Raw genomic sequence first — 27517 nt, 5'->3', positions numbered from 1 at the left:
CACCAATTAAAAATAATAAGGAACACTTGCTCCTACACAAATGCTGCAAAGTGCTTCAACTCTGATCATGACAGCAAACAACTTGCTAGTTCATAGAAAACTATGTTGACGTGGCCGCCATTTCACCTGTATAGATGCTTCTGGGCAAATCTAGTAGAAAAAAAGAATTAACAAAAATATTGTGCGTGCAATCCTTGGTTTACAGAGGGGGCCAGAGGACAGAGCAATCTGGAATCCAGATCTTTTCTTCACAGGATAACTTTAGTTGTTACAGCACAACTGAGAACAGGCAGGAAAAAAGTCTGCTTACCTCAGCAGCTTTAAATCTAAAGTTACAGCAATCACAAATAGATAATCTTAGCATAGAAGCTGCCTTCTCATCCCCAGGGTCTCCTTGTTCTTACCTGGGACTGAGCTTTTATTCCTCTCCCCAGGAAAATGCCCTGTATCTTAATTTTTCCTTCTGAGTGTCTTTTAAGATGGCCTGGGCAAGATAGTTGTAGCCATTGCCAATCCTTTAAGGTGTTCTGAGGGGTTCTCATATACCCCTTAACATACCCCCACCCCTTAGTTCAGCCTTCCTAGGTTGAGTGCCTGTGCTTATCAGGGATATCCCCGGGGGAAGGAAATCTGTTATACAGAAACATAGAAATGACGGCAGAAAAAGACCAATCTGCCCAGCAAGCTCCCACCCTTATTTTCCCATACTTATCTGTTTCACCGACCACCAAGTTCAGGGCCCTTGTTGGTAATTCATTCAAATGTCCTGCCACCTCCTGCCATTGATGCAGAGAGTAATGTTGGAATTGCATCAAAGGTGAGTATAAGGCTTAATGGTTACGGGTAGTAACCGCATCAAGCAAGTTATCCGAATGCTTGTTTACCCAGACTGCACAGATCCATGCCTGAATATTGTCTGAATGTAAATCCTCTTTTCCACATTTCTCCCTGCCATTGAAGCAGAGAGCAACGCTGTATATGCATTCAAAGTGAAGTATCAGGCTTAATTGGTTTAGGGTAGTAACCGCCGCAATAAGCAAGCTACCCCCACACTTATTTGTTTACCCAGACAGTGTAGTTCAGTCCTTGTTGGTTGTTGTCTGAATGCAAATCCTCTTTTCCACATTTTCCTCTGCCGAAGCAGAGAGCAATGTTGGAGTTGCATTAACCGTGTGAAGGCTTTTTGAGTAAGGGTAGTAATTACCAGGTAGTAGCCTCCATTCCAGTAAGCCACCCCCATGGCTCTTCTCTTCATTCCCAACTTCTAGCCTTTATGGATCCCATGCCCCTTTGAAATCCTTCACAGTTTTAGTCTTCACCACTTCCTCCGGAAGGTCATTCCAGGCATCCACCACCCTCTCCATTACTTCCTCACATTGGTTCTGTGTCTTCCTCCCTGGAATTTCAAATTGTGACCCCTAGTTTTACTGATTTTTTTTCCAACGGAAAAGGTTTGTTGATGATGGATCATTAAAACCTTTCAAGTATCTGAAAGTCTGTATCATATCACTCCTGCTCCTCCTCTCCTCCAGGGTATACATATTTAGGTTCTTCAATCTCTCCTCATAAGTCATTTTATGAAGACCATCCACCTTTTTGGTTGCCCTTCTCTGGACCGCCTCCATCCTGTCTCTGTCCCTTTGGAGATACGGTCTCCAGAACTGAACATAGTACTTCAGGTGAGGCCTCACCAAGGCCCTGTACAAGGGGATCATCACTTCCTTTCTCTTACTAGATATTCCTCTCTCTATGCAGCTCAGCATTCTTCTGGCTTTAACTATCGCCTTGTCACATTGTTTTGCCAACTTCAGATTATTAGACACTATCACCCCAAGGTCTCTCTCCTGCTCCGTGCACACCAGCCCTTCACCCCCCATCAAATAGAGTTCTTTCCGATTTCCACACCCCATATACATGACTCTGCACTTCTTGGCATTGAATCTCAGCTTCCATATCTTTGACCACTCTTCCAGCTTCTTTAAATCTCATCTCACTCTCTCTCCACTCCTTCCGGCGTGTCCACTCTGTTGCAGTTCTTAGTATCATCTGCAAAAAGACAAACCTTACCTTCTATCCCGTCCGCAATGTCACTCACAAAGATATTGAACAGGACCGATCCCAATGCCGATCTTTGAGGCACTCCGCTTAACACCGCTCTCTCTTAAGAATAAGTTCCATTTACCATTACACATTGTCTTCTGTCCGTCAACCAGTTTGCAATCCAGGCCACCACCTCGGCACTCACTCCTAAGCTTCTCATTTTACTCACAAGCCTCCTGTGCGGGATCATATCAAAAACTTTGCTGAAATCCAAGTAGATGACATCGAGCGCTCTTCCTTGATCCAATTCCCTAGTCACCCAGTCAAAAAAGTCAATCAGATTTGTCTTTCCCCTGGTGAATCCATGCTTCCTCTGGTCCAGCAATTCTTCTGACTGTAGATAGTTCACTATTCTTTCAGCAGCAACTCCATTACTTTTCCGTTATTTTCCTTTCTCAACCTGAACTGGGCTGTCCATTTCTTCTTCTTGTCGGAAGATAGAGTTGGGGTGCAGTCCCTAAACCTGAAAGTGACTTCCCCTCTAGCACCTGTACGTGCTCCCTGTCAAACCTAGAGGAGCTATCTTCCAAGTGGGGCTCGCTTTCCATGGATTACCCTCCCCCACACACTCGGGGGAAATGAGGGTACCTGGAGTGCCTGCAGTCCCTTATTTGTTTTAATAAGCATATCTACTGTGGCCTTTGGGTGCCTGGAATATACAGCCTTCCCTTGGTTCCATTGTTGTTGGGTTTTGGGAATCTTGTTATCCCTCACATATAATTCTGGGATTCCCCAAGAAGAGACCTCTGGAAAGAACTCTTTTTTAGGTACAGGGTTGGTTTATCTAACATTAAAGCAGGACCCAAAGAGTCTCAAAAGGATATGAGAATCTTGGGAGTACTCCTGCTTCAAGGCTAGTTTGCCCAGTGGGTGTCTTCAGTGAGACCTGCATGGTGGGGTACTGCCTTTGGTCTCTGTGAATGCAAGCTAAAATCACCAGAGGTTCATAGTTAATCTGAATTCACTTAACTAGCTCCCTCCAAATGATGGGTTTTTCACTTCTGGAATCTACTATGGCCTGTACAGGGACCCCATCCAGCTCAAGTGGAACCACAAAAGTACTAAGTCCAGATGAGGAGTATCCACAAAGTTACTAATGGGGGGTAGGAGGGTCATTATGTTGACACCTATAGCTTCTTCCCTAGTCTGGGAACATTTCTTGGTGAAATGTTTCTTTCTTCACAATCGAAGAATGGCAGTGGGCCTAATTCCCAATGGTTGGTCCTTCTCTGAGTGGTAGATTATTTGTTCCCCTCCTGCAGACTCTGGGATCCTGTGATGACCATCTTTCATACTCTGGTGCTCTTTGACATTGGCAGGGCTTGGTAGAAGGCGTCAGCAACTTCTAAGGCAGTTTCAAGTGTAAGCTTTGAATGCTGGTGTACCCACTGCCATATAGAAAGGTGAAAACCATCTAAAACATGCTACAGAAGAATTAAAGTCTTCCATTTGGGTTGTAGCCACTTTCATCCTACATTCTTCAAGTGATAGAAGAGAGTCTGTGGACTTTCTCCAGGCTGGAAAGCTCCACCAGCCAGAACCATTGTTGGCACACTTTTGGAGTATACCCTGCACATTCAAGAATGGCAGCTTTAACTTCCACATAGGTAGATTAGAAGCTTGGAAGGCAGCCTAGCTGTTGCCTGTCAGCAAATTGCCTAGGTAGGTAGACCAAGTGGACTCTGGCCATTCTCCTAGCCAGGCAGTTCATTTATAGTTCACTAGGAAATGATCTAGGTCTTCTCCTAGATCTATCTTAGGGGCGGATGCAATACAGTGCGCTCACACGAGTGCACTGTTTAACCTGCTGTCGGACGCTAATCCACCCCCTAATGCAATAGGGGGATTAGCGCCTATTTAACGCACATCCAACGCGGAGTGAATGAGTTAGCGCTCATCACATGCAAATGCATGAGAATGAAGCTATTATTCATTCACTCCGCATTCAAAAAAATAAGTGTGCATCTCAGACGCACATTTATCGCTCAGCTATTAACGCCTGCCTGGAGCAGGCGTTAATAGCTGAGCGCACGTAGAAGAAGTACAGAAAAGCAGAAAAAACTGCTTTTCGGTACTTCAATTAAAAAAAAACAAACAAATAAAACCTAGGCAGACCGCCGAGTTATGAAGACCGTGTCAGTTTTCATAATGGACGGTTATGAAAACTGATGCCGAGTTTACCGGCGCCAGTCTTCATAACCGGCAGCCGCTGCGGGACTTGCGCGACCGTAGCGCCTCCTTGCTAGCGCCAACCCCTAATTTGCATATTGCAGGCGCCCCTCTTGCAGGCGCCATGCGTGCGCTTAGAAAGCGGGCGCTGAAAAGTCAGCGCTCTCTTTCCACAAAATGTATTGCATCGGCTCCTTAGGAATGTAAGAGGGGTAAAAATAGCTGGGCTGCAATGGTTTGCAGGGTTTCTGCAATCTGCATCAAGGAAGTCTATTGCATGTTTAAATCCTTTTGCAGGATTTGATGCGGGCACACTGGGCCTATACAAAAGTGTGTGGCTGCTGCTGCCCCTCTGTGAGTATCTGGAACAAATGTTCCAAGCTAGTTTAGTACATGCTCTGCGGTAGCTAAGGCTTTTCAGCTCCCAGAGGACCACTACCCTGTTCAAGGACGCAGCAAAAAAAAACAAAAAAACAACCCAAAAACCCTCTGCTTTTTTTTTTCTGGAAAAAAAACTCTGGTTCATTCTATGTTCCTCATTCTCCAGGCAGCCTCCTTGGCCCGCTGTACTTACTTTCAGGGCTGCCACTGCAGCCAGCACCGCCCCCCCCCCCCCCCCCCCAGCCCAATTCTTTTTCTTTTTTTGGCATGGGTCTCTGTTCTATGCTGATGCTTAGAGTAGAAATCCCACTACTAACACCATGCATGGTACTGTACGAGCGGTCCTTGTCTTACAGAAGGGGCTGAAGGACGCAGCAGACCTCTTTCTTCACAGGATAATTTTACTATTTACAGCACAACAGAAAACAGGCAGAAAAAGGACTGTTTACCTCATCAGCTTTAAATTAAAAGTTACAGCAATCACAAATAATCAGTCTTAGCATAGGACCTGCCTTCTCTTTCCCAGGGCTTCCCTGTGCCTTCCTGGGCCTCAACTTTATCCTTCTCCCCAGGGAAACATCCTGTGTTTCCCTCCTGGGTGTCCTTTAAGTAGACTGGGCTAGATAGCTAGACCTGGTCTTTTAAGGTGTTTTCTATACACCCCCCACACATTTATTGGAAACTAGCAATTGCTAGTGAAATCTACCATACTCCAAATGCTGCACAAAATCCATCAGCATTAAAAACAAACTCGCTTAGTTAAGACTTCTGAGGTTCCCACAGTTTGGTCTTATTTTTACCGCTTCTTTTTTGATGGAACAAAAGCACTGATACACCAAAGTCGTACATATACTACCAGTAAACCAATCCAAACTCACCACTCAAAACAATTCTAAATGACTGGCCAATCAGGAGACATAAAACGTGACCAGAGTAAAGTGCGTCTATCCCATATAAAATCTTGCTCCATTTATAACAGCAGCAGCCACACAATATTAGTGGTCAAGCCCTCAGGTTCAATAGATTTTAACGGGGTTGTATTTTTTGATCATAATCTTTAAAGTTGTCCTCTGGGTCTCCCACCTTTAATAATCTTAACTTGATGTAAAAAAATCCATTTGAGATCATTAAAACCATGAGCTTTTTCCAAATTGTGTTGTACCAAAGGAGCATGACCATGTTTAAGTTTTAAACAGTTCCTATGTTCCCGACATTTGGACTTGTAAAGCTATTTTAGTTTTGCCTACATACAGCAACAAAGAGGAGCACAAGACAACAAACTACAAAGCTGGACAAACAATTAGCAAAATGTTTCCAAAAATGTTTTTGCTTTGTAGGGGGATGGATGAAACTCCTCCAATTGTATGGTAATAGCACAAATAGAACTGTGGCTACATGTAAAGTGACAACGTAAGATCTTATTAAATAAAGTCTGATTCCATGGACGGTTAAAGTCCTGTAACATCGAAGGGCATAAATATTCCTTTAAATTCCAAGAACCTTTGTAAGCTACCTTGTTATCCTTGTTCTTAAAACACGGATATAAGGAAAGGATAGACCAATGCTTCTTAATGACTTTGGCAATATTCTGTGATATAGAATTGTAGGGAGATATCCCATGTTTTACCCCTGAAAGCAGCAAATATGAATGGGAGCAGTATGCAGATGAGCCTTCCAGTCCTCTTCTACTGCAAAAGAGGTGCAGGGCCTCTGGAAGCTGGGGCTGTGAAGCTTGAAACCTGGATCGCTTCCCGAGTCCTCTCTTGGGGGATGCTGGGAGCAGTATGCAGATGAGTCTTCTGGTCCTCTTTTACAGAGGAACCATTTAGGGGAGAACCAAAATCAGGTGCCCCACCTGCGAGATCTTTATCCAGACCCACATCCGGCTGGGAAGCAGGCTTAGCAAAATCAGAGGACAACAAGTCCCCTTGAGCCGCCAAACAGAGATGGCACAATTCAGTGGGCACTCCTGGCTGAAATGCCCAAATATGACAATGCCCAAATATGACAAGCAGAGCAAAGAGAAAGGAGCTTAAACTTCTTTGGCACAGACGCCATTATGGCCAACAATGCACTGAGCGACAGCATGAGGCATGTAAGTATGCGTCCAACACTTTTGTGCGCACACACCTAGGTGCTCAACTACGTGCCCAAAAATTATGCATCTAAGACTTAGGTGTGCATATCTAGATGCTCACCTAGGTGGCCAGAATGAAAGCGCACAAAAAAACTTAAGCACACAGTGCCACCTGTGTGCTGACTTAAGAGTGCAGTCACTAGGCGTCACTGAACGTGGGCGCTCAGAATTTAAGGTTTTACTGTGCGCTCAAAAACTGGGCACACAACTGGATGCACAGCAAGATGCATATGCCAAACCGACAAGCCAGTAGAGAGCAGCTTCAGAAAATGTGCGAAAATCCATTACGGCCTACCATACGGAATGCAGCAAAAAGCCTACGAGTGAGGCCTAGTCAACAGAGGCTGCTCAACTCACGTCCCTTGACCTCCCCACAGAGCGGGACAAACGTCAGAACGGTGTGCCGAGCTCGGCGACCAGAAGGGAGGAAGCCCTGCACAGTAAAAAAAAAACCACAAAAAAAACTCCCGCTAAGTCTCTGACTACACACACACTTTTTAAAAAAAAATTTTTAAGGAAACTTACCAGAGCTCAGCCTTACATGGTCTCTGGCTGTGGGGTGGGAGCGAATGTGCAGTCAGTGCCATGCTCAGCTTCCAGCACCCGCCGACTTTCAGCTGCAAAAGCAGCTAAGTCCACACCAGCAAAACCAGCTACTGAAACAAGGCACACCTCTGAGGGACCATAGAAATCACCTCAGGAATTCTCAACTAGGGGAGAGACCAACTGGTATCATCACAGGAGAATGGGGCAGTAACTTTCTTTCCTTAATACTCCTACTTAAGAGAAGCAATCCCCAGTGGGGATATGCACATCCACCATCTGCTGGAGATGGAGAATACTGGCAGGCTAAGCTTGCTCCGCCTGCATCTGCTTGCAGGAGTGCATAAACCCACTTGTTCTGGATTCATCTAACTGGATGCTAAGAAACTATATATATATATATATATATATATATATATATATATATATATATATATATATATATATATATATGTACCCATACACACACAACAATACAAATATGTTTCAGAAATAAAATTACGGCGTCTCAAATGTGTCATCGGTGATTTTTTTTGGATTCACTACAAAAAAAATGAATCAAGAAATACCTATATTTATAAATTAAAAGAAATCCATACCGTATTGGTTAATTGAAGGTAATCTCTAACTTGACTGGCTGGGATGAACTAGATATTACAATTCAAATTCTTTTGTCACCTCAGTAACAGTGTCGTAAACTCTCTCCATTACCAGATACTTTGTGAAGTAAGAAAACCCTTTAAGTGTTATTCACAACTTGCCATACCAAAACAGCACTAACTCCCAGAACTCAAACAGCAACAACTCTATGCGAAAAAGCAACTCTGCAAATATTCCATCAGCAGCTAAATACAGATACACCTCGTGTTGGGAAAATAGAACAAGCTGCAACAGATCTCTATAAGGAAACTAGATTCTAGCAGATTACTTCACCTCAGTCACACACAGATAAAACAGACTCTCACCAAATACATAAATGACACAAATTAGAAACAAATTTGCAGATAAATATTGAATTTTTCTTTGCTCTGTTTATTTATTTATTTAGAAATTTTATATACCGGTATTAGTTGTGGACATCATATTGGTTTACATTAAACAAAAAAGCTTGGAAATTACATGATTACAGGGGAACAAAGAACTGCTCTACTGTCCACTCCAGCTTCACCCTCACCCACCCTGTTTCCTATGGAACAAGAGGATAGGAAGGACTCATTTAGGAAGAAAAGTAGCTCTTTTTTGCTTGGCTGTCTGACCCAGACTCACACACTTCCCCTTCCTGTTCCCTGCTTGCTGCCTAGGAGGGGAGAGGAGGTCTGTTTTCCGCTGCCTGACATTTGGAGCCACTACAGTCATCAGGGCAGAGCCCTGTGTGTTCATGCAATGGGCCCCCTGCTAAGGGAGTGCCTGGAACAGGTGCCCCTTTCTGCCCATCAGTAAAAGCAGCACTGACAGCCCTCCAAGAGCCAGGCTCTACAAGCAGAATAACTCAAATGGTTTACTACACTGGTTAGTTACTCCCCTTCAAGTTCAAGCCAAAGAAACATGGTTCAATTCTGATCAAAATTTAAATGGTAGTAGAATTAATGACATCGCTCTACTGAGATAAGGCTGGTCACACATACATTCTTATGATCTGAGAACAAAGATGTAAACTTGAGCGTCTCAGAACCCACAAGGTGCCAATTAAGACCACTCAAATCATGGACAGGTGGAAAAAAAAATTAAAAATAAACTGCTGAAAAATAAAAGTTGCACTTGACAGCGTTAACACCAGACAACTTGATATTATTTAGTCTGAATAAGTTGTGGTATGACAAGCTTTTATTAAAATAAGAGGTTCTCATGCATCCATCTGGCTATTGCTTTGATATTATGGTCTAACATAAGCTGTACTGCTTCCATGCTGCAAATTCCAGAGATAAAGCTGGAGCGTGGTAATACAGTGTCTCCACTGTTACTAGTGTACATGCCCGGAGGGTAGCTAATTTAGGAACAGACTTTTCATCATTTTTCCTTTGAGTTCCTCTCTACCCTAAAGTAGCCAAGAACCAGTAAACTTGCTTTAGTTAATGGAAACCTAAGGAACATAAACCTCTGTATGATTTGAAACAGAGTTTTAACAAATCAGTGCCTCCTACTGTCTGCAAAGATCAATTTTGCACTCAAGCAGGCTGATACTGTAAAGTGCGCTCAGCACTGTTTTATCTGCAGTTGGATGAAGATTTTCAACACACGTGCACTACCCGTTATACAGTAAGAGGTTTAGTGTGTCAAAAATGCACGCCCAACCTCCCCCGAAACTAACAGCGCTCATCACCTGCAAATAGATGTTGATGAGGCTATTAGTTATTCACCTGGGATACTAAAAGAAAAAAAAATGTGCTTCCAATCCATACATTTTACGCTCAGAAATTGTACAGAAAAGCAGAAAATACTGCTTTTCTGTACACCCTATGACTTAATAGCCATTAAGTGAGAGGAATCAAAAATCTTAAAAAAAATAGTGCCAGCCAGTCAAGGTTAGGAAAACAGACACTCAATTTTACTGGCGGCCGTTTTCCTATCCCTTGGCTGTGAGCGGATTCAGAAAACAGATGCTCCTAAAATTGAGCATCGGTTTTCTGAACCCGCTGACAGCCACCTCTTCTGGGTTTCTATTGCTAAGGAGGCAGGCACTAGGGACGAGCTATTGTCCCTAGCACCTCCTTTTTAGCACGTCCCCTCATTTAAACACAGTATTGCGTGTCCAGGAGAGGTGCATGGAAGTGCTTTGGGAGAGCGGGTGCTCAACCCTGAGTGCCTGTTTCCCGCAGACCTTACAGAATTGGCCTGAATGGCTCCAAAATATCGCACAGCCCACCATGACAGCACACCAAGTATGAAGGAGTACAGAAATCCAGAACCATAAAGAAGATCTATGCAATGTCATCAATGGGACTGGCAAGTGACAAAATATAAACAGCAGAGGAACCCAATATATTAAGCAATTTTATAACGAAACCCACAGATAGTCTGATGTCTGATTCACAGTTTGCATAACTTAAGGTTGGGAGCTGGGTTTTGGGATATACTACTATCAGGTGGATCCCCTGAACAGAAAACTCTACACATTTTTGAGAGACAAATGCAAATGTCAACTTTATGCAAATGGATGGGGAAAGACATGAGTGTCAGACTGTTTATTCCAGAACCACAGTCAAAATTTTATTTTATTGGCCAATTCATGCATAAGTCCAAATCTTAATCATGTATTGATTTAATCCAGAGGAGATAGGAAGTTGCTTCTACAGGGAAGAGAACTGGTATGGATTTATAATGTTGGGATTGCTACCTGATAATCCCCTTTTCCTTAGTGTAGACAGATGGACTCAGAACAAATGTTGGGATTACTACCTGATAATCACCTTTTCCTTAGTGTAGACAGATGGACTCAGAACAAATGGGATAGTATCCGCGTGCTAGCGCGCGGATACTATCCCATTTGTTCTGAGTCCATCTGGCTACACGCCAGGAAAATTAAGTTCTCACCAGCCCACTGGACAGACTGAAGATTTTGACTTGACATGACACACAATCAAAAACTTCTAGATGTCTATGGATTAACTAATAAATTTGCTTAATTTTTGTTTCTCTCTCTACTTTTATGCATTTTGTTACTATTGATTTTGTTCATTACATTGCCAAGATGAATTTTGCAGCAACTAAAAGTATGTGGGTGAGAGGAAAGGAAAATAAGACAGTAAACGCATGTAACATTCCTCATCAGCTGCTCAACAATTTCCCAATAGGGGGCCTGCCATAAATTCAGAGCAGTACCCACTTAGTGGCCTGGCCTGCCTTCTAACCATGAAAAACAGAAGAGTGGAGGGGAAACTTGCTCACCCACTACATCAGACCTTCCCAAGCCTGTCCTGATGAGCCCACAGCCAGTTGGGTTTCCAAGATACCCACAGTAAATAAGCATGAGCTAAATTTACAAACATCAGGTCTGCAATGTACGCAAATTTATCTCATGTGTGCTCCTTGTGGATACCTCAGACAACCCGACTAGCTGCAAGGTCACCAGGTCAGGGTTTGGGAAGCAAGAAAACCTTATACGGCCTCACTGTAGCCAATCTTCAGGACACATCATCCGAACGAACATGTACAAACCTACCATTCGAATGCCATCCTCAAACGCCAGGCGGGCTAGGGAAGCGGGCCCATCCACGGTTTTGCCATCGTCGTCGGGGCCCCAGCTGGCACTGTAGATGTGGATGTGTTGTGGGTTCAAGCTGAGAGACTTCGCTTCCACCATGTCAGTGACATCCCCATCCAGCATGCGCACCCCTTCAAACAGCAAGAACAAGTTGCACGCCAGCATGAGAGCACTGTGTATATTAATACCCAAGAAAATAATCCACTAACTTCTTCCTGGCCCTCAGACATTTTAGAAACACCTCTACTCACATTTTTTTTTTTCCATCATGGACCACTGACATTCGCTTCCCTCTCGTAGTGGAGCCCAATTTCTGGTTAACCCAGCCTACAGAAAACTCAGCACAATTCGGCTACAATTGCAGTGTATATAAGTAGCTGACTGCACATATTTACTCTGATTTGCAGATGTAATTATCTATAGCTAATGGTGTCGCTTAAGAAAAAAAGGGCAGCACAAGTTACTTAGATCCCATGCTTGTAAACAAGGTGCATAAACTTCAACGTGAGTGCAGTCTGGAAATAATTTGTACAAAAATAAAACATACTTATGCAAGAGACACTAATTACGAAGAACTAGTGAAGGCTAATTAAAAGAGCGCATCAGCAGTCTCCATTTCATATATATATGTATGGACAACACTTCTAAACAAAAGAAAAAAAAATAACCCACTGTTTAGCATGATGAATATGTTCAGAGAGAAACAGAGGACTGAGGAAAAGTAACATACTTAGACAGAAAAGAGTTATCAGCTACAACCACCATTCATATAAAACTAGGGGAACATCAAAGTAATCAGTCAAATCACTTGTCACAGAATGGAAAAAAAAATCTTAGAAAAACAGGCTAAGTTTGTGACAAAATTAGTTGCTGTTTAACCTGGGGTTAAATTTTAGAAACCCCCTCTCACCTTTAGTCTCTCTCTAATCTTTGTCAAAATTCTCTTTTAGCTTTGTCCCATTCTTTCTTCCTCCATTGTGTTCTCCCCTCCATTCCCCATATTTCCCCTTTTCCCTCCATTACCCTGTGTTTCTGCTCTCCATTTCTTTGTGTGTCTTCCTTCCCCCTTTCATCCTCTCACTCTTCTGTTACCTTCTATCTTTCTCTCCTTCTCTGTCCTTATCTCTACTGCAAATGGCTTCCTCCCCTTGAAGATGAATTCATTTTCATGTTGCTATCCGTGCAAGTCAGTAAAAATGGCCAGCCGGTGGCACCATGAGGCCAGTGCAAGTGCTGGTACATCTGAGCAGAGAAAAGGAGGAAAAAGATGCCCTAATGGGCACCCTTTGGCATCCACCTGCAACCTTGAGTCATGTGGAAGACAGTCAATGGAAATCCCACAGCCTGAAATGAACCCTGCATACTCCTGGTATACTGCTTTGGGTACGAGACCATGAAACGCCAGAATGATATGCCAACCTTCCAAAGATATAAGGAAGGAAAAACAAAATGATATCTGTAAAATATTAGCAGTAGTAGTAACTGGAACCTTGGCTTGTTTGTACCACTGCCCCTCAAATTTAACTAAGGTTTCAATGGATGCACAGTTATTCCTTCCAGACAAAACATCTAGTGTTAACTCTCTCTACTGCAGCTTAAGAAAATATCACTACTAGTGATTTGTAAATTTCTGGCACGTTCCAGGCACATAGGATCCAAATATGCTTTATATGACTTTAGAAATACACTTACAGTCAGCTCTGGACTAAAATCTAGCCTGGTTTATGTGACGGCATCCCTAGTGCAGAGGGAGATAGGGAACACTGTCATTCTCCTAATCTCAGGTGAAGTGAGGCACATACATGAAGTATTTTGCTTACAAATCACATGGAGTAACTGACAGGTTAGGATTCAAAACTCAGAAGTCCCAGGATTCTGATCCAAGGACATATTTTATTGTTTTAATTGCTAGACCATCTCCTCGAGGATACCATTAAAATAAAGCACTTTTATCCAAGAAAAGGAGTGAGTCATTTAAAAAAAGAAAAAACTGGAAAGAGAAGGTTCTGTTCATGACTTCCAAGCTATGAAAATAATGGAAAGAAAAAAAAAAATCAACCTTTTCTTTCCCTTATACAGACTCTGGCACATGCAATTCTCCAGGACTTTGTCTTGACAAATGTGAATTTGGTAGAATCCAAAGCATCTCAGGGAAAGGCTGAGAAACATGTTTAGCCTTCATGCTGACTAAATTGCTCAACTTGCTCCAACTGGAAGCCTCATCAAGCCAATTTATGATGGCTCGTTTTAATAATTGCCATTGTTAGTTTCTGTAAAATAGTTTCTCCCGCCATCAGAATCCATTGTAGATTTTGGCACACAAAAAAAAACAAAACAAAAAGGTCACCTCTGGTGTGGAGAGGGGGGCGGGGGAGAAACAGCAAAGTGATATTTATATCTTACAATATTTCTAAACGCAAACAACTGCTGTGTCTAAAACAGTTAACATAATTCTATTCAGCGCATTCCTCTGTGCACTTCAAATGTAAGTGAATGCAATTTTTTTAAATTTAATATTCAAATTGTATTTTTTTTTTGGGGGGGAGGGAAATCACTTGATGCTGCAAGAAACAGCTGAACATATCCACGCCAGTGATGAAGACAATCTACATCTGTTCTGAAATCATTCAGCAAGGCTGTTTTCCTGTCGGTACCAAAGGGCAGCCAAAGAACTAATAACTCAAATCCCTACAGATAAGTTGGAACTTCCACAGTGAGAAGGAAACAACACAAGATGTGGTAATATGGTAGCCACATGCTGCCCTCTGCTTTTCGGTCTCGTGCTTAGCGTTCTGTACACAAGGGGCCAGTGGTTTCTCTTCAAACTGATTAAACTGGAGTATGGATCTCGGTCTCTTTGGCTAAGATCCAAATGTAGGGTCTGAATTATGAACTGAAGATGGCTCCTTTGTCTATGGTACAGGATTTGGGGTCAGCTAGTACCCCGCCATCTGACTCATTGGGGATACGATGAAGTAGCTCATCGCCGAGGCAGAAAGATTACACCTCCTGCTAAAAAATAAAACAGCTTTTCAGGAGCAGTCTGAGCACTAGGCTTGGCAGGATCCCAGTGTACATTTTACGTTAGTACATTTTCTTTCCACTGCAAGCAAAGCATTTCTGTCAATGGGGAACCAAACCTCTGAAGCATTGCCTTGGAAATTAAAACCTGATGTTGTTAGCCATCAAAAGTAATAGTAAAAAGCAAAATCTGCTGCCTGATTGATCAGATTTTCATGCATAGGTACGACCCCAGAATGTAAAGAATGACGCTCTCATACCCCTTTACTAACCACCTGAGAAGTTGATGCCCTGCTCTCCCTGGCCAATAAAACCTGTAACTATCCTGAATTCGTACAAATTGTTTTTCTAGCTATGAGGAGGAAGGGGTGAAGGTAGGTGCGATTCTCCTCACAAAGACAGACAAAGCCTTCATTGTGCAGAATGGAACTAAAACACAAGCATGTTTGTGTCTTATTTGCAAAGTCTTTTTTTTTTTTAAATTTGTTCTTTATTGGCTTTTTTAAACGTTTTACAAAGAAAAACTTTGCTCAGAAATTTCTGTAACATATTTCTCACCTCAAGAAAAGAAAATAACAAAAGCATCATCCATTATTGAGACCACAAACTTTTTTCAGGAAAACAAAATAGAGGAGAACAGAAATCATGGGAGTTATTGCGGAAAAGTTATAACAACATATCTCAATAAACACATTAGCGTGCTAGACAACATTTAACCTCTTTTCCATTGACCTGTATATGCTTTAACCCGGTTCCTCGTTAGGAGAGGAGGTTATAAAAGCCCTCTTTCTAGAGTCTAAGAATACCCTAAGCTGTTCCGGGGCATAGAATATATAAACATCACGATTTAAGGTAACAACCCCTTTTGCAGGGGTATCGTAGAAGAAACCTAGCCCCTATTGTATTCAAATCCTGTCTCAGAGAGAAAGGCTTTCCTCCTTTCCTGTGTTATCTTCGATAGGTCCGGGAATATTTGGATCTTTTGACCTATGAAACTTTCACTAATATGCTGAAAATAGAATTTCATAAATAAGCTAACATCACTTTCAGTAGTTAAAGAAACCAGTAAAGTCGCTCTCTCATATACTTCTATAGAAGATTCTAAAATCTCAGTCAAGTTACTTAAATTAAATTGTGGCTGATTACCTTCCCTATTTCTATTAAATGGGAGGAAATAGACTTTATTTATAGTTGGAATCTGATCAGATGTTATTCTTAATACTTCTATTATATATCTCCTCAAAGTCACTCGGGATAATTCACCAATTACTTTTGGGGAATTAAATTCAATCTTCTCAGTCTATTTTCAATGAGTTCCACTCTTCTGTTGGTCACTTGTTTATCTTGAATTAAAGCTTGACAAACATCCTGTGTCGATTTTACCGCTGTTTGTAATTCCGTAATCTTGCTTATGTTTTCACAAATTTTTACATCGTGTTCCAGGGATATTTTATCCAATTTCTCAGACAGACATTGAATTTAACTGCCTCGTCAGTCCTTGAAAACGTGAGCCATATGAGGCTGTCAATTCCCATAGGGATTCTAGAGTCACCAGTCCCGATTTAGCAAGGTCTGTTACCACAGCTCCGACCTGGGCCCCCAAAAGATCTTCCCTCTGCGATGGTTTCACCAGATTCCACTCGAGACCGCTCACTACTTCTACCAAGAGTTGGCAGTATCAGGGACCCCTCGTTCTGCGGTTCTGACCTTGGCCGCTCCGCGGATATTCCCAATTCCTTCAACATTGATTCCGCTCCCTCTAGTTTGGACTCACCGGTACTGTGTTCAAATCAGCAGTTGTTGATAGTGAAATTATACCTGGAGCAGTGGGTATCCTCAGATCAGGAGAGCTCAGAGTTGTTTCCCTAGGTGCCAGTGACGCTCCCAATGACGCTTCGTCAGCGGGGATTTTGGCCACTCCTCCAGGGTAGATTGCGGTAAGTTCGGGGATCGTTCTTTGCCCGGGAAGTGTAGAGGATACAGAGGGATATACCCTCACACGTCCTTTTCTTTTTGGAGGCATTAATAAAAACTAGAACCAAAATTATACCAATGAAACTTGCAGGCAATCCGAGCCACCACTTCTAGCACGCCATCATCCTTACTCCTCTATGGCAGCTGAAACAGACCAAAGTTCCTCCCTTCTACTCCGCACTAAGCCGGCGTCGGCGGCGGTGGCGCACCTCTACCGTGCCGATTTTGTTGGCGCATAGGCCCCTCCCAGTTCCGTCAGGGCCAAACGGAGAGAGTGTTGATGGTCTGTCTCTGATGGAAATTCTCACCAGGTAAACTTCTCAGTCCACTTCCGCTGCCTATTTGCAAAGTCTTAATGTACAGTTCAAGCACATTGAGTCATAGATAGTGGCAGCAGGATGCATACGTCAAAGCTGTAGTGGAAGTGGAAATGAGGCGAGGCCAATATCTGCTCCAATTTCTCTCATTGCTGAACTGAAAAGGGACTTTGAAGACGCAAACAGGAGTCAGAGAAACAATTTGAGAATTTGGGGATTTCATAGGGAATGAAAAGTGACATTTATGGAAACATTTCTGCCAAACTACTACAAATGTGATGATATGATCCATTATTTCACGACTGCTGATAAATCTACAGTGGGGACTGAGAACTATTGAATATGCTAATTAAACTGTAAAAACTCAAAAACCCAGTTGATTTATTTGTAAAGAGAGAAGGCCTCTAGATGTAATAATTCTTCAGCGTCTTTCTTTGAGTACTGCAGAGTACAAAGATGGAACAATTCCCCTATGAAGAAGGACTAAAGAGTTTAGGACTCTTCAGCTTGGAGAAGAGACAGCTGAGAGGAGATATGATAGAGGTTTATAAAATAATAAGAGGAATGGAACAAGTAAACATTAATCAGTTGTCTACTCTTTCAAAAAGTACAAAGACCAGGGGACACACAAAGTTACTGGGTAATACATTTAAAACTAATAAAAAAACATTTTTTACTCAATGCATAATTAAGCTCTGTAATTCAATGCCAGAGGATGTGGTGAAAGCTATTAATATAGCTGCATTTAAAAAAGGTTGGGACACGTTCCTGGAGGAAAAATCCATTAACAATTAAGGAAGAGTTGCAGAAATCCATTGCTTATTCATGGGATAATCAGCTTGGAATCTATCTACCCCTTAGGATTCTGCCAGTTACTTGTGGCCGGTTTACTTCAATAAAGGCAAGCAGGAAAGGGTGAAGATCAAAAGGGCTTCAATAAAAGAGCGCCGTGAACAAAGACGCAGCTTAATAAAAGCAACAATGAAAATGGCAAACCTCATAACGGCGATGAGATTAAAGGCCCGTGCTAATAAAGGCAGTGATGAATATGGGTGCCTCTAATTACTCACCATTAGAGGCGCCCATATTCATCACTGCCTTTATTAGCACGGGCCTTTAATCTCATAAGCTGTGCCTTTGTTCGCGGTGCTCTTTTACTGAAGGACTGGAAGTGAATACCATCAAGCCCTAAAAAAAATGGATATTCTGTATGCAAAGTTCTAATCTATCTCAACCAGGATAGTCAGGATGCTCTGCATGCCCCATCTCCTTAAAGCTTCCACACAGATTCTTGCTGGTTCTGGTACTTTCCACACGGCCAACGTTAACATATAATAAGACATCCCGGCCAGAACCCTTGCCACGGTGCCATGCCTGGGCCAACTGCAGGGCCGGTCATCCAATCATGCACCTGCCAGACTGCTCAGACGTACCCAGAACTCGCTGGGTTGGGGGGAGTATCACACCAAGTCATGCCTTTCTTAAAGGGACCGCTCCCAGAGCCTGCCACTGTATCAGTGGTATGTTACTAAGAGTTTTCTAAGTGGAGAGATAGCAGAAGTTGGGGCCGGTGGCTTGCATTATTTGACAGGTTTTCTGCTTTGGTTATTTTATTTCGCAAGAGCACACAGCATCAGGGCTGCAGAGGACGGGAATATCCAGCAGGAATCCCTGCAGTAACCTTTGCTGTTGTGTTGTGCATATGGTGTTACCCTCTGCCCCACTACAGAGTGCCCCTTCCCAGCACATGATGTACACGATTACCTGGGGCATGCAGAGAAGGACAGGAAACCCACCACGGCTTCCCTCTCACTTTAATAATAAGCCACATAACATTTTATTACTTCTGATGGCAATTTCCAGTATATGGAGGAAGGGGTGAAGATCAAAAGGGCTTCAATAAAAGAGGTAATAGAAGGCGCCTATATTCATCACTGCCTTTATTAGCACGGGCCTTTAACTTCATCGCCGTTATGAGGTTCCCCATTCTTCATCATCACTTTTATTAAACCGCGCCTTTGTTCACGGGGCTCTTTTATTGAAGCCCCTTTGATCTTCGCCCTTTCCTGCTCACCCTTATTGGAGGCTACCCTTGTGACCTGGCTTGGCCACAGTTGGCAATAGGATAATGGGCTTGATGGACCCTTGGTCTGACCCAATATGACAGACAAGTCTTATGTTCTAAGCCAACCCACTGCAGTCTCAGATTCAGGATTCTTTACTGGAGCAGCAGCAAAAGGCTGCAAGTCCCAAAGAGATCAGTCATTCTGCTTCTCAACAACATTCTCCACACACTGGCTGTTTCAAAAACAAAATAACTTTTACTGAATGCAAATATAAAAGTTTTACTGTACAAAATAGGAAAAAATTAGTTTTAAAGTTTCAACAGTCTATCAGCACAAAAATTTGAGATATCATGCTACTTAAGTGAACTGACAAGAAATTATGGCCTGCTATAGCTCCTAATGGGTTTCTCTCTCACTTAGAACCACTTGTGGAAACCAAACAATTCCTTTTCTCTCTCTCTTGTCAAATTGTCCAAATACCTGAATGGTGCAGCAGATTCCAGAAGAAGTTTCTACACTTGATGACTAGGAGAGTAACCTTCCTGGACCACTGCAGCTGTGTCCTCTTGGAATCTACTCTAGCTGGTTGAGAGAGTAACTCGCTCTCTGAAAAAGAAGAGTGGCAAATGGTCCCTCCTACTCCAGGAGCCCGAAGAGCCACTACCTTTGCTGCCTCCCTTGTTCTGCTTGTGAATGTCTCCCCCTAGTGACTCATGGTAACACATTTATAGATTTGGGACAATAATCCACCATGTAGGAGATGGACTATAACTATCGCTCAAAAATTACTCTTCCTGTGCTGGAAATGTCCAGATTTTAATCTATGATGAATCTTGTGATCTTTATACAGAGAATTCCTAGGAAACTGATTTACTTATTTCTTAAAAATATATATACTACTTCCCCAGTCTATTAAAGCACTCCAAGTGGTCTACAAGCCTAACATAATAAAAGCAGTCAATATATAAAATAATCAAACATAAAATGAACTATGTGAAGCAAACTGTAGAGTAGCACCATTATGTGTAACTATTAGTCAAAACAAAACTGACACCATTACAATATTCCAGAAATGAACAAAAATACTATAAGTGACAATATCTTATTATTTATTAAGTTATAAATAAATAAATAAATATCTTAATGTGTGTCATGTTCCGTAAAGAATTTTTTCAAAACATTTTTTTTAGAAAAGATTGGTGGTTTCATATAAAGTAAAGGCTGTTACCATTCCGGTACTCAAGGCCCCACAATTCAATATAATCATGAATCAGCTTCATCCATATAATGCTCATTAAAAAATTTTTTTTTTTAATTTTAAAAAAATCCTTCAAACACTGTGCAAAGATGTCAGTCCTTCATTAATTAAGTATCATGGTTAAATACGTGAAATAACAATCATCTTAGTGTCAAAATGTTAAGAATTTTAAATGTGGTTCACGCAATTAGTAACACCATTGGCAAGATCCTGTCAATGGTTGCAGGATCAAACAAAGATCACGCACAGATTGTCTTTCACATAATGTAATATATGAAATTATTTGCTCATGCCCTAAGGTATATGTGGGGCATACATCACGAACTATTAAAGTCTGGCTAACCGAACACACATCCTGTTTAAAGACATCTAAATTAAACGCCCCTACCGTCCAACATTGTATTACTTCCAAACTAAGCTTTGAAGCTTTAAGGTGGACTATTATAGAATAAGTAACCATTTCCGATCAGAAGGATATATATCTCAACTACAGAGAATCTTTTTGGATTTATAGGCTTCATACAGTAACAATTTAGAATGAATGAGGAACTCAACTGGACATCTTTGGTATAAGAACTTCATTTTTATTGCTCATATAATTGCATTTCAAATCTTGGATTCCAACTGCATTATTTGATTCGTTCTCATGATTTCTTCTAACAGCACCTCTTTTCATTGGTTATTTTCAGGTCACATGATGGATATATAAATAGAGAAATGGATGTTAGTTAATGCTCTACTTGTGTATTCAGTGTTTTAGTGCCTTAAGTGAAGGAGATTTGGATTAAAAGCAGCGTATAATAAGCACCGTAGAAAGAAGAAACTTCCCTTGACGAAGGATGAGAGGGCATTATGATACTATTATTTGATGCCGTTCTTTATTTAATATCTTGATGCTAGAAGATTTCACAAATTTAACACGGATACTTAATTAATGCAGGAGCGACATCTTTGTACAGTGTTTAAAGGATCTTTTTGAAATAAAAAAATATTTTAAAAAAGTGATTATAAGGAGGAAGATGGATGGTGGTTCATGATTATATTAAATTGAGGGGCTTTGAGTACTAGGATGGTAACAGCCTTTACTTTATATGAAACCATCAATCTCTTTTAAACAAAATGTTTTTATAAAAAGTCTTTATGGAACATAAGACACATTGAGATATAGTCACATAGTATTTTTGTTCATTTCTGGAATATTGCAATGGTGTCAATTTTGTTTGTTTATATTAGTTAAAAATGCCATAAGGAAGTGTGCTATTAGTCAACACATCACTTGACTTTAAATATCCTGCTTTGAGCTGTACTAATCATGGCTTTGTTTGAAAATCTGGAGGAGAGGACTTAAAATGCATTATTTATGGATCATATATGGAGTCATGTTTGGTATTACATAAGCTATACAAATGTAAATATGATTCTTAAAAAATAATCTAAGGGGGATAAACTTTGGAGACTCTGCAAGTTTAATCTAGAACATTGTTGGAGGGACAGACTAAAATATCCATAATGTTAACAGAGGTAAATTGAATGCAGTGAGTTAGATAAGGAGACATGATGAAAAGCTGGGATCTGAGTGGGGGGTCACAGTCTCAAAATGAAATTTAAGATAGTTCATATATTTGTAATTGAGAATGTTTCAGGGATGTGGCTTTGGTAAATGGTCGATGTACATTATAGGCTAGTTAACGAATAGTATTAAATTAAAGGATGGATATTTAAAGAGGAAATAAGAAAAATACTGAAATATGTATAGATTAAGGGGGATTGCGATACTAGAAAATGACTGCATGGAACAGGGGAAAAAGATGATTAGGTTTCTTAAGGACTGCTTCCAATATATCATATTAGATCACTTTTTTGAGCCCTATTAGGAGGAAATGCAGATTGCACTGCATACATCAAGCAGTGCTATAGAAGTGATACTGTAAGTGGTGGCAAGAAGAAAAGCTTGAACAGCAGATTCCTCTTCTAGGATTTCTGAATGCCACTACTTATGACAATTGGCTGTTCTAGAGACATACAAATATGAAAAAGTCATTCCTTTTATTCCAAAACAGTATAAAAATACAACATAAAATTTAGCGCTAAAAACATGAAATTTAGGTGTAAGAACCAAAAAAGGACTCAATAAAGCAGCCAACTTGATAATCTGAATATAAGCTAACAACAGTATAGCTTTCATTTAGTCACAAAATAATCTTCCTGTGTTGCCAGTAATTTCTATAATTGATGTAATAACACTGGGGTTCACAGTGGAGGAAAAGATGCCACATCAAGTCTCTTCCTTCCAGAAGTGCAAGGCTGGTGGGAAAAGTCCTGGCCTGCCGTCATTAACATGGCAGTAGACTGGCCTCCTCTAACAGCCCCCCAATCCTCTTTCCTTTTAACTCCCCACTCTCCCCCATCCCTATGTTTTATGGGGATCCTTTGTTAGAAGAGAGAGAGGGGGATTGGAGGATTGGTTAGAGGTCTTATCCTCCACCACCACCACTCCCTTGATACCCGGGGATTCCACTTGGGAATTTGGAATCATGCAGGGGCCTGAGCGGACCCTGTTTGGTCGGTTTCCACATAGGGATGTTTTTTGGGGGCGGGGTGTATATCCCCTTTTAAGTTGCTGACAACACTCTCCCTCTCTCACTTGCCTTTTTGGATTTCTCTGGCCTGTTTTTTTTCCCACCCTCCCTCCCCTTATTCATTGGAATGTTATGGTATTTTGCTGTATTATCGCAGATTGGGGAGGGGTAACCTGAGCCCTGGTAGACTCTGATGTATAATTTGATGGTGCATAAGTTGAGAGAGATTTTAGTTTGTGTGCTGGGGGGGAGGGGGAGAAGAGAGTGGTATTTGCAAACCCTGGGCTGTAACAGCTTGGTGTGGTCACTGGCTATGTTGCAGGTGTTCCCTGTTAGACTATGGCAGGGGGGACTTCGTATGGCGGAGATCCGCCAGTACCATTTTGGAAATCAGGGTTGGTTGCTGGCAGTTAACAGCTGGGAAGTGGTGGGGCTGCCCCAAAGCAGAGGGGGGTGGGGGAAATCTCAGGAGTGGGTTTTGAGGTGTTGTATATATATATATTGACTGTTTGCACTGTGCTTGGGCTGAGGGCATGTTTGACTTCGTTAATAAACTGCACCCTTGTTTGGTATGCTCTGTGATTTTGTTTAGGGTGAGGAAACTGGGAGAGAGGCCAGGAGATGCAGAATGCCCTGCCTTTCTGTCCCCATGCCATCCAATCACAGAAAGGAGGTGGGGGCGGGGACAAAGCACACTCCTCTGCTGAGAGGTGCCGGCTTTGCCTCTCTCTACCCCCTCTAACCAATCCGGAAACCCTGGGAGAGAGGAGGCGTCACCTGCAAAAAAACAGACTTTCAGCATCCAGTCAGTACTTCTGAGTAGACAGTGCACAGCGTGTCTAAAAACCTGGCTGTCCTGTCCAAAACTGGGTAGTTGGTAACCTTAGGGACAGAACTTTGAGAAAGAAAACTTTATGTTAAAAAGAAAACTGCAGCAAATAAAGAAAAAATGAATGATTTGGAGGAGCTTCTTAACTGGAAGACAGCGAGACTTAGAGGGTCGCAGCAAAATATCTTAGAAAACTGCATGAAAAAGAAAAATAGTAATAGACCTAACCAGTTGGAACATTGTTAAGATTTCATTCTCTTTGAAGAGAGAAAATATAGTTACACTGAAGAAAGTCTGATGAATGCACAAGATGGGGGTTCCTCCTCCCCCCCCCCCCCCCAATCTCCCCTGGTTCTCCTCCCACCTCCTCCTCCTCCTTTTTTTCACACTGTTGATATCCGGCCCTCCATCTCTCCTTGCCCCGCTCTCTCATACTTCTTGTAATGTCTCTGTCTACCTTGCCCCATCTATTCTCTCTCTCTCCAATTCTCCTGCTCTCCCCCCCCCCCCCCCCCCCATCTCTTCTGCTTTTTCCTGGGCTTTCTCCCAAGCCGCCTCCTCTTCCCCTTTTCGCTCTCCTGCTTCTTCTTCTCTCTCCTGCCCTTTGGAGGAATTCTAGGAGCAGGACAACACCCTTCCAAAGAGGCAGAATCATTTGTATCATGTATTTGCCTGTAGGCAGTAATCAAGTAGTCTGCTCTGAGGTCTCCAGTGCCTGCCTATCATCTGCACTGTGACTTCCATCAGCCTGTTTCCATCTGGACCTCTCCATTGCTTTCCACCTATTCAGCAACTTCCCCTCCAACCCGTGGTCGGGAGATTGGAGGCCCCGCCCCTTGTGGGTAGTGGATTTTTTTTCTTTGAAATATGCTTTAATATAATGTTTTATGTGAAATTTTTGTATTAGAATTTTGTATATGTATTATTTGATCCGCACTGAACAAATGTTTGAAAAGAGCAGAACAGAAGTTGTGTGAAATAAAAAAAATACAGTTATGGCCATCTTATAGGCAATTACATGTTGATAAAGTCAACACATGATAATAATCAATAAAAAAAATTGAAAACAAGCAAAATACTTTCCACATACTTCAGAAACAAACAGAAAAAAAAAACTTCAACATATCACTCTGGAGAAATGATAGCGCTCCTTTTCCTCTGTTGTAGCTCTGAGTCACATACCTCCGATCTTCGCATTAAAAGCGATTCCCACTGTGCAGTGTGAGTTGTTTGCAGTGGCTGCCACTTCTCCTGCACAACGGGTCCCATGCCTGCAGGCAGGAAATAGACATCTTTAGTGTTGAAGCAAGGAATATCACTCACGAAAGTGAGGCACTTTGCAGATGCTTAAGAAAAAAAACAAAAAACAGCAACAACTCTTGATGCCAGGATAAACCAGACACCAATACATACATAACAGGAAACCAGGACTGTCCAAAGCCTAGGGAGCGGCTGACAAGTGAAATAATTCATTACCTCAGTTTCCTTTTTATGATCACTAATATGCCTCATCCACTCAAAAGTAGGAAGATTTTTAAACTTGCAAGCATACATATGCTGCAAACCACACTTTTATTACCATATATTTAAAAGCTTGCAATTCCAAGTATGCGCTTTAGTGGACCACACAGAGCACAGAATTCACCCAGCTCTCAAATATCAGCTGTCACTGGGAATCCCCACTGCTAGCTAATGCACTGCATGTAAGCCAGCATTCCACCAAATGGTCAGTTCCACTGCAGTCCTTGATCATCATAGAGGAAAATGGAAGACACTGGAATAATCACCCACCAGCTCCAATACTCTACTTGGATTGATTTTGCCATGATGATACAAATAGTGTTTTAAACATTTTTGAAAAACATACCCAGAATAACAAAGCTGCTTTCCCTATCCACCCCCCATTTGAGCCCTGGGCACTGAACCTCTTGACCTTGGTGTCCCCTGGCTTTTGAAACTTCCCCCTCTCAATGAGATGATTGATGACTTTGGACTGTTCCCGACTCCTGCAGTGTTCAGCACCACAGGAGTTGTGACATTTTGAACTGACTCAACTGTACACCACTTTTAAATGTCATAAGTCTGCAAAAGCTTACAGGAAGTTCTATTAGCTAAAATTTGGAAAACATAATGAATCAAAATATTTTTCAGCTTTCAGAAACCTGTGAAAGTAGAGATGAAAAGTAAAAAAAAAAAAAACTGGCCTTTGTCATTTATAAAAATGTTAACTGTAGAATTACTCAACATAGCACTTTTTTTTGGTGGGGAGGGTGGGGGGGATTTTCAAAGCCTTAGTCAGGAACTATGTGGGTAATAAAACAGGTAGAATGGCTGAATCCTCCTAAGTGGATTTTCAACTGGCTAAACATTTACTCCTGGCTTTACAACATACATAATTTTAGCCCCAGTATAATAACATATACATTTCCAGATGTTTAACTTGGGCAGAGGAGAAAACTATTTGTGTACCTTCAAGTTTTAAAAGATGATCCCGTGTTGCAGACATGTAGATGGAGTAAGTGTATGAGTAAGTGTATGACCTTTAGCCCTGTAACCAGCTGATATTCAAATTCAAAGTATGTGGATGCCTTGTATTCAAATTTCAGCTAGATTCATGTGGGATAGAGGGTAGGTGCATGAAGCCTGACATGTCTTATTAGTAACAGGTATCAACAATTACAGAGTGATCCTACAAATGATATACAGATTACCATCCAATCTATATTAAAGACAGCAGATGGTTTGGGTTTTCTGACAGGAAAGGAAAGGTCCATTTAGAGGTAAAATATCTGAATATACCTATTTTTTTATGGCATGCCAAAAATCCAATAAGGTAGCAAAATATAGGTGGAATTACACCAGACTCTCAAATATTAGTAAATACCAAATCAATTAGATGAGAGTCAAATTTTTATTTACCAAACTATCACTTAAAATGGCTCTACCGAATGACGGTATATAAAACTCAACAAATAAATAAATAAATACCAAATTACTTCACACACACACACACACCACTCATTCCCATTCATACATTAAAAACATACCATCTCCAAACAATTATGTACATCATCAAAGCCACAATTTTGTGCAATATTCATCAAATAATTCTCATACATTGTCTTTTACATAATTCCCACACTCGGGGAAAAAAATCCACTTCTTCACCACCCTTTATAACCAAATATTAATCCATTAACAGTTCCAAGTCATCGCCATAGTTGCACCACTTGAATGTCCATCATTTGAAAAATTCACTCCTTAATTCTTCTATAATGATGAAGACATCAATGAACTGTTTCACAGGATATTCATTATTCCAAAGTTTGGATGCCCCATTATTTCCATGGAATGACTACCTAAAAGGGGCACTTGTTTCACCCTCGCGGCTTCATCATGGGAACAATTCTACAAAAAAAATTAATCTTTTATTCCTATTATACACCACACCAAAAAACAAAATATCAAACAGAATGTTAGGAATTATTAGGAAGGGAATGGTTAATAGAACGGAATGGTTAATAGAACGGAAAATGTCATAATGCCTCTATATCGCTCCATGGTGAGATCGCACCTTGAATACTGTGTACAATTCTGGTCACCGCATCTCAAAAAAGATATAGTTGCGATGGAGAAGGTACAGAGAAGGACAACCAAAATGATAAAGGGGATGGAACAGCTCCCCTATGAGGAAAGGCTGAAGAGTTTAGGGCTGTTCAGCTTGGAGAAGAGACGGCTGAGGGGGGATTTGATAGAGGTCTTTAAGATCATGAGAGGTCTTGAACGAATAGATGTGACTCGGTTATTTACACTTTCGAATAATAGAAGGACTAGGGGGGTTCCATGAAGTTAGCAAGTAGCACATTTAAGACTAATTGGAGAAAATTCTTTTTCACTCAACGCACAATAAAGCTCTGGAATTTGTTGCCAGAGGATGTGGTT

General features: G+C 41.5%; 1 protein-coding gene across 2 annotated transcripts in view; it reads right to left on the bottom strand.

Moving 5' to 3' along the window:
* Positions 1–27517, bottom strand: part of PCSK5 (proprotein convertase subtilisin/kexin type 5) — an 893215-nt gene that overhangs the window by 519445 nt on the left and 346253 nt on the right. For both annotated transcript variants that reach the window (XM_029616187.1, XM_029616196.1), the window contains exons 6-7: positions 24758–24846; positions 11490–11662 (exon numbers count right to left, since the gene is read on the bottom strand). In XM_029616187.1, the coding sequence (XP_029472047.1) occupies positions 11490–11662; positions 24758–24846 (262 nt within the window). The remainder of the gene's footprint in view (positions 1–11489; positions 11663–24757; positions 24847–27517) is intronic.

This window comes from Rhinatrema bivittatum, chromosome 1 (genome assembly GCF_901001135.1).
Source record: "Rhinatrema bivittatum chromosome 1, aRhiBiv1.1, whole genome shotgun sequence".
Classification (NCBI taxonomy): Eukaryota; Metazoa; Chordata; class Amphibia; order Gymnophiona; family Rhinatrematidae; genus Rhinatrema; species Rhinatrema bivittatum.
The sequence above is the reverse complement of the archived record's forward strand: the minus strand, read 5'-3'. Positions and strand labels throughout refer to the sequence as shown.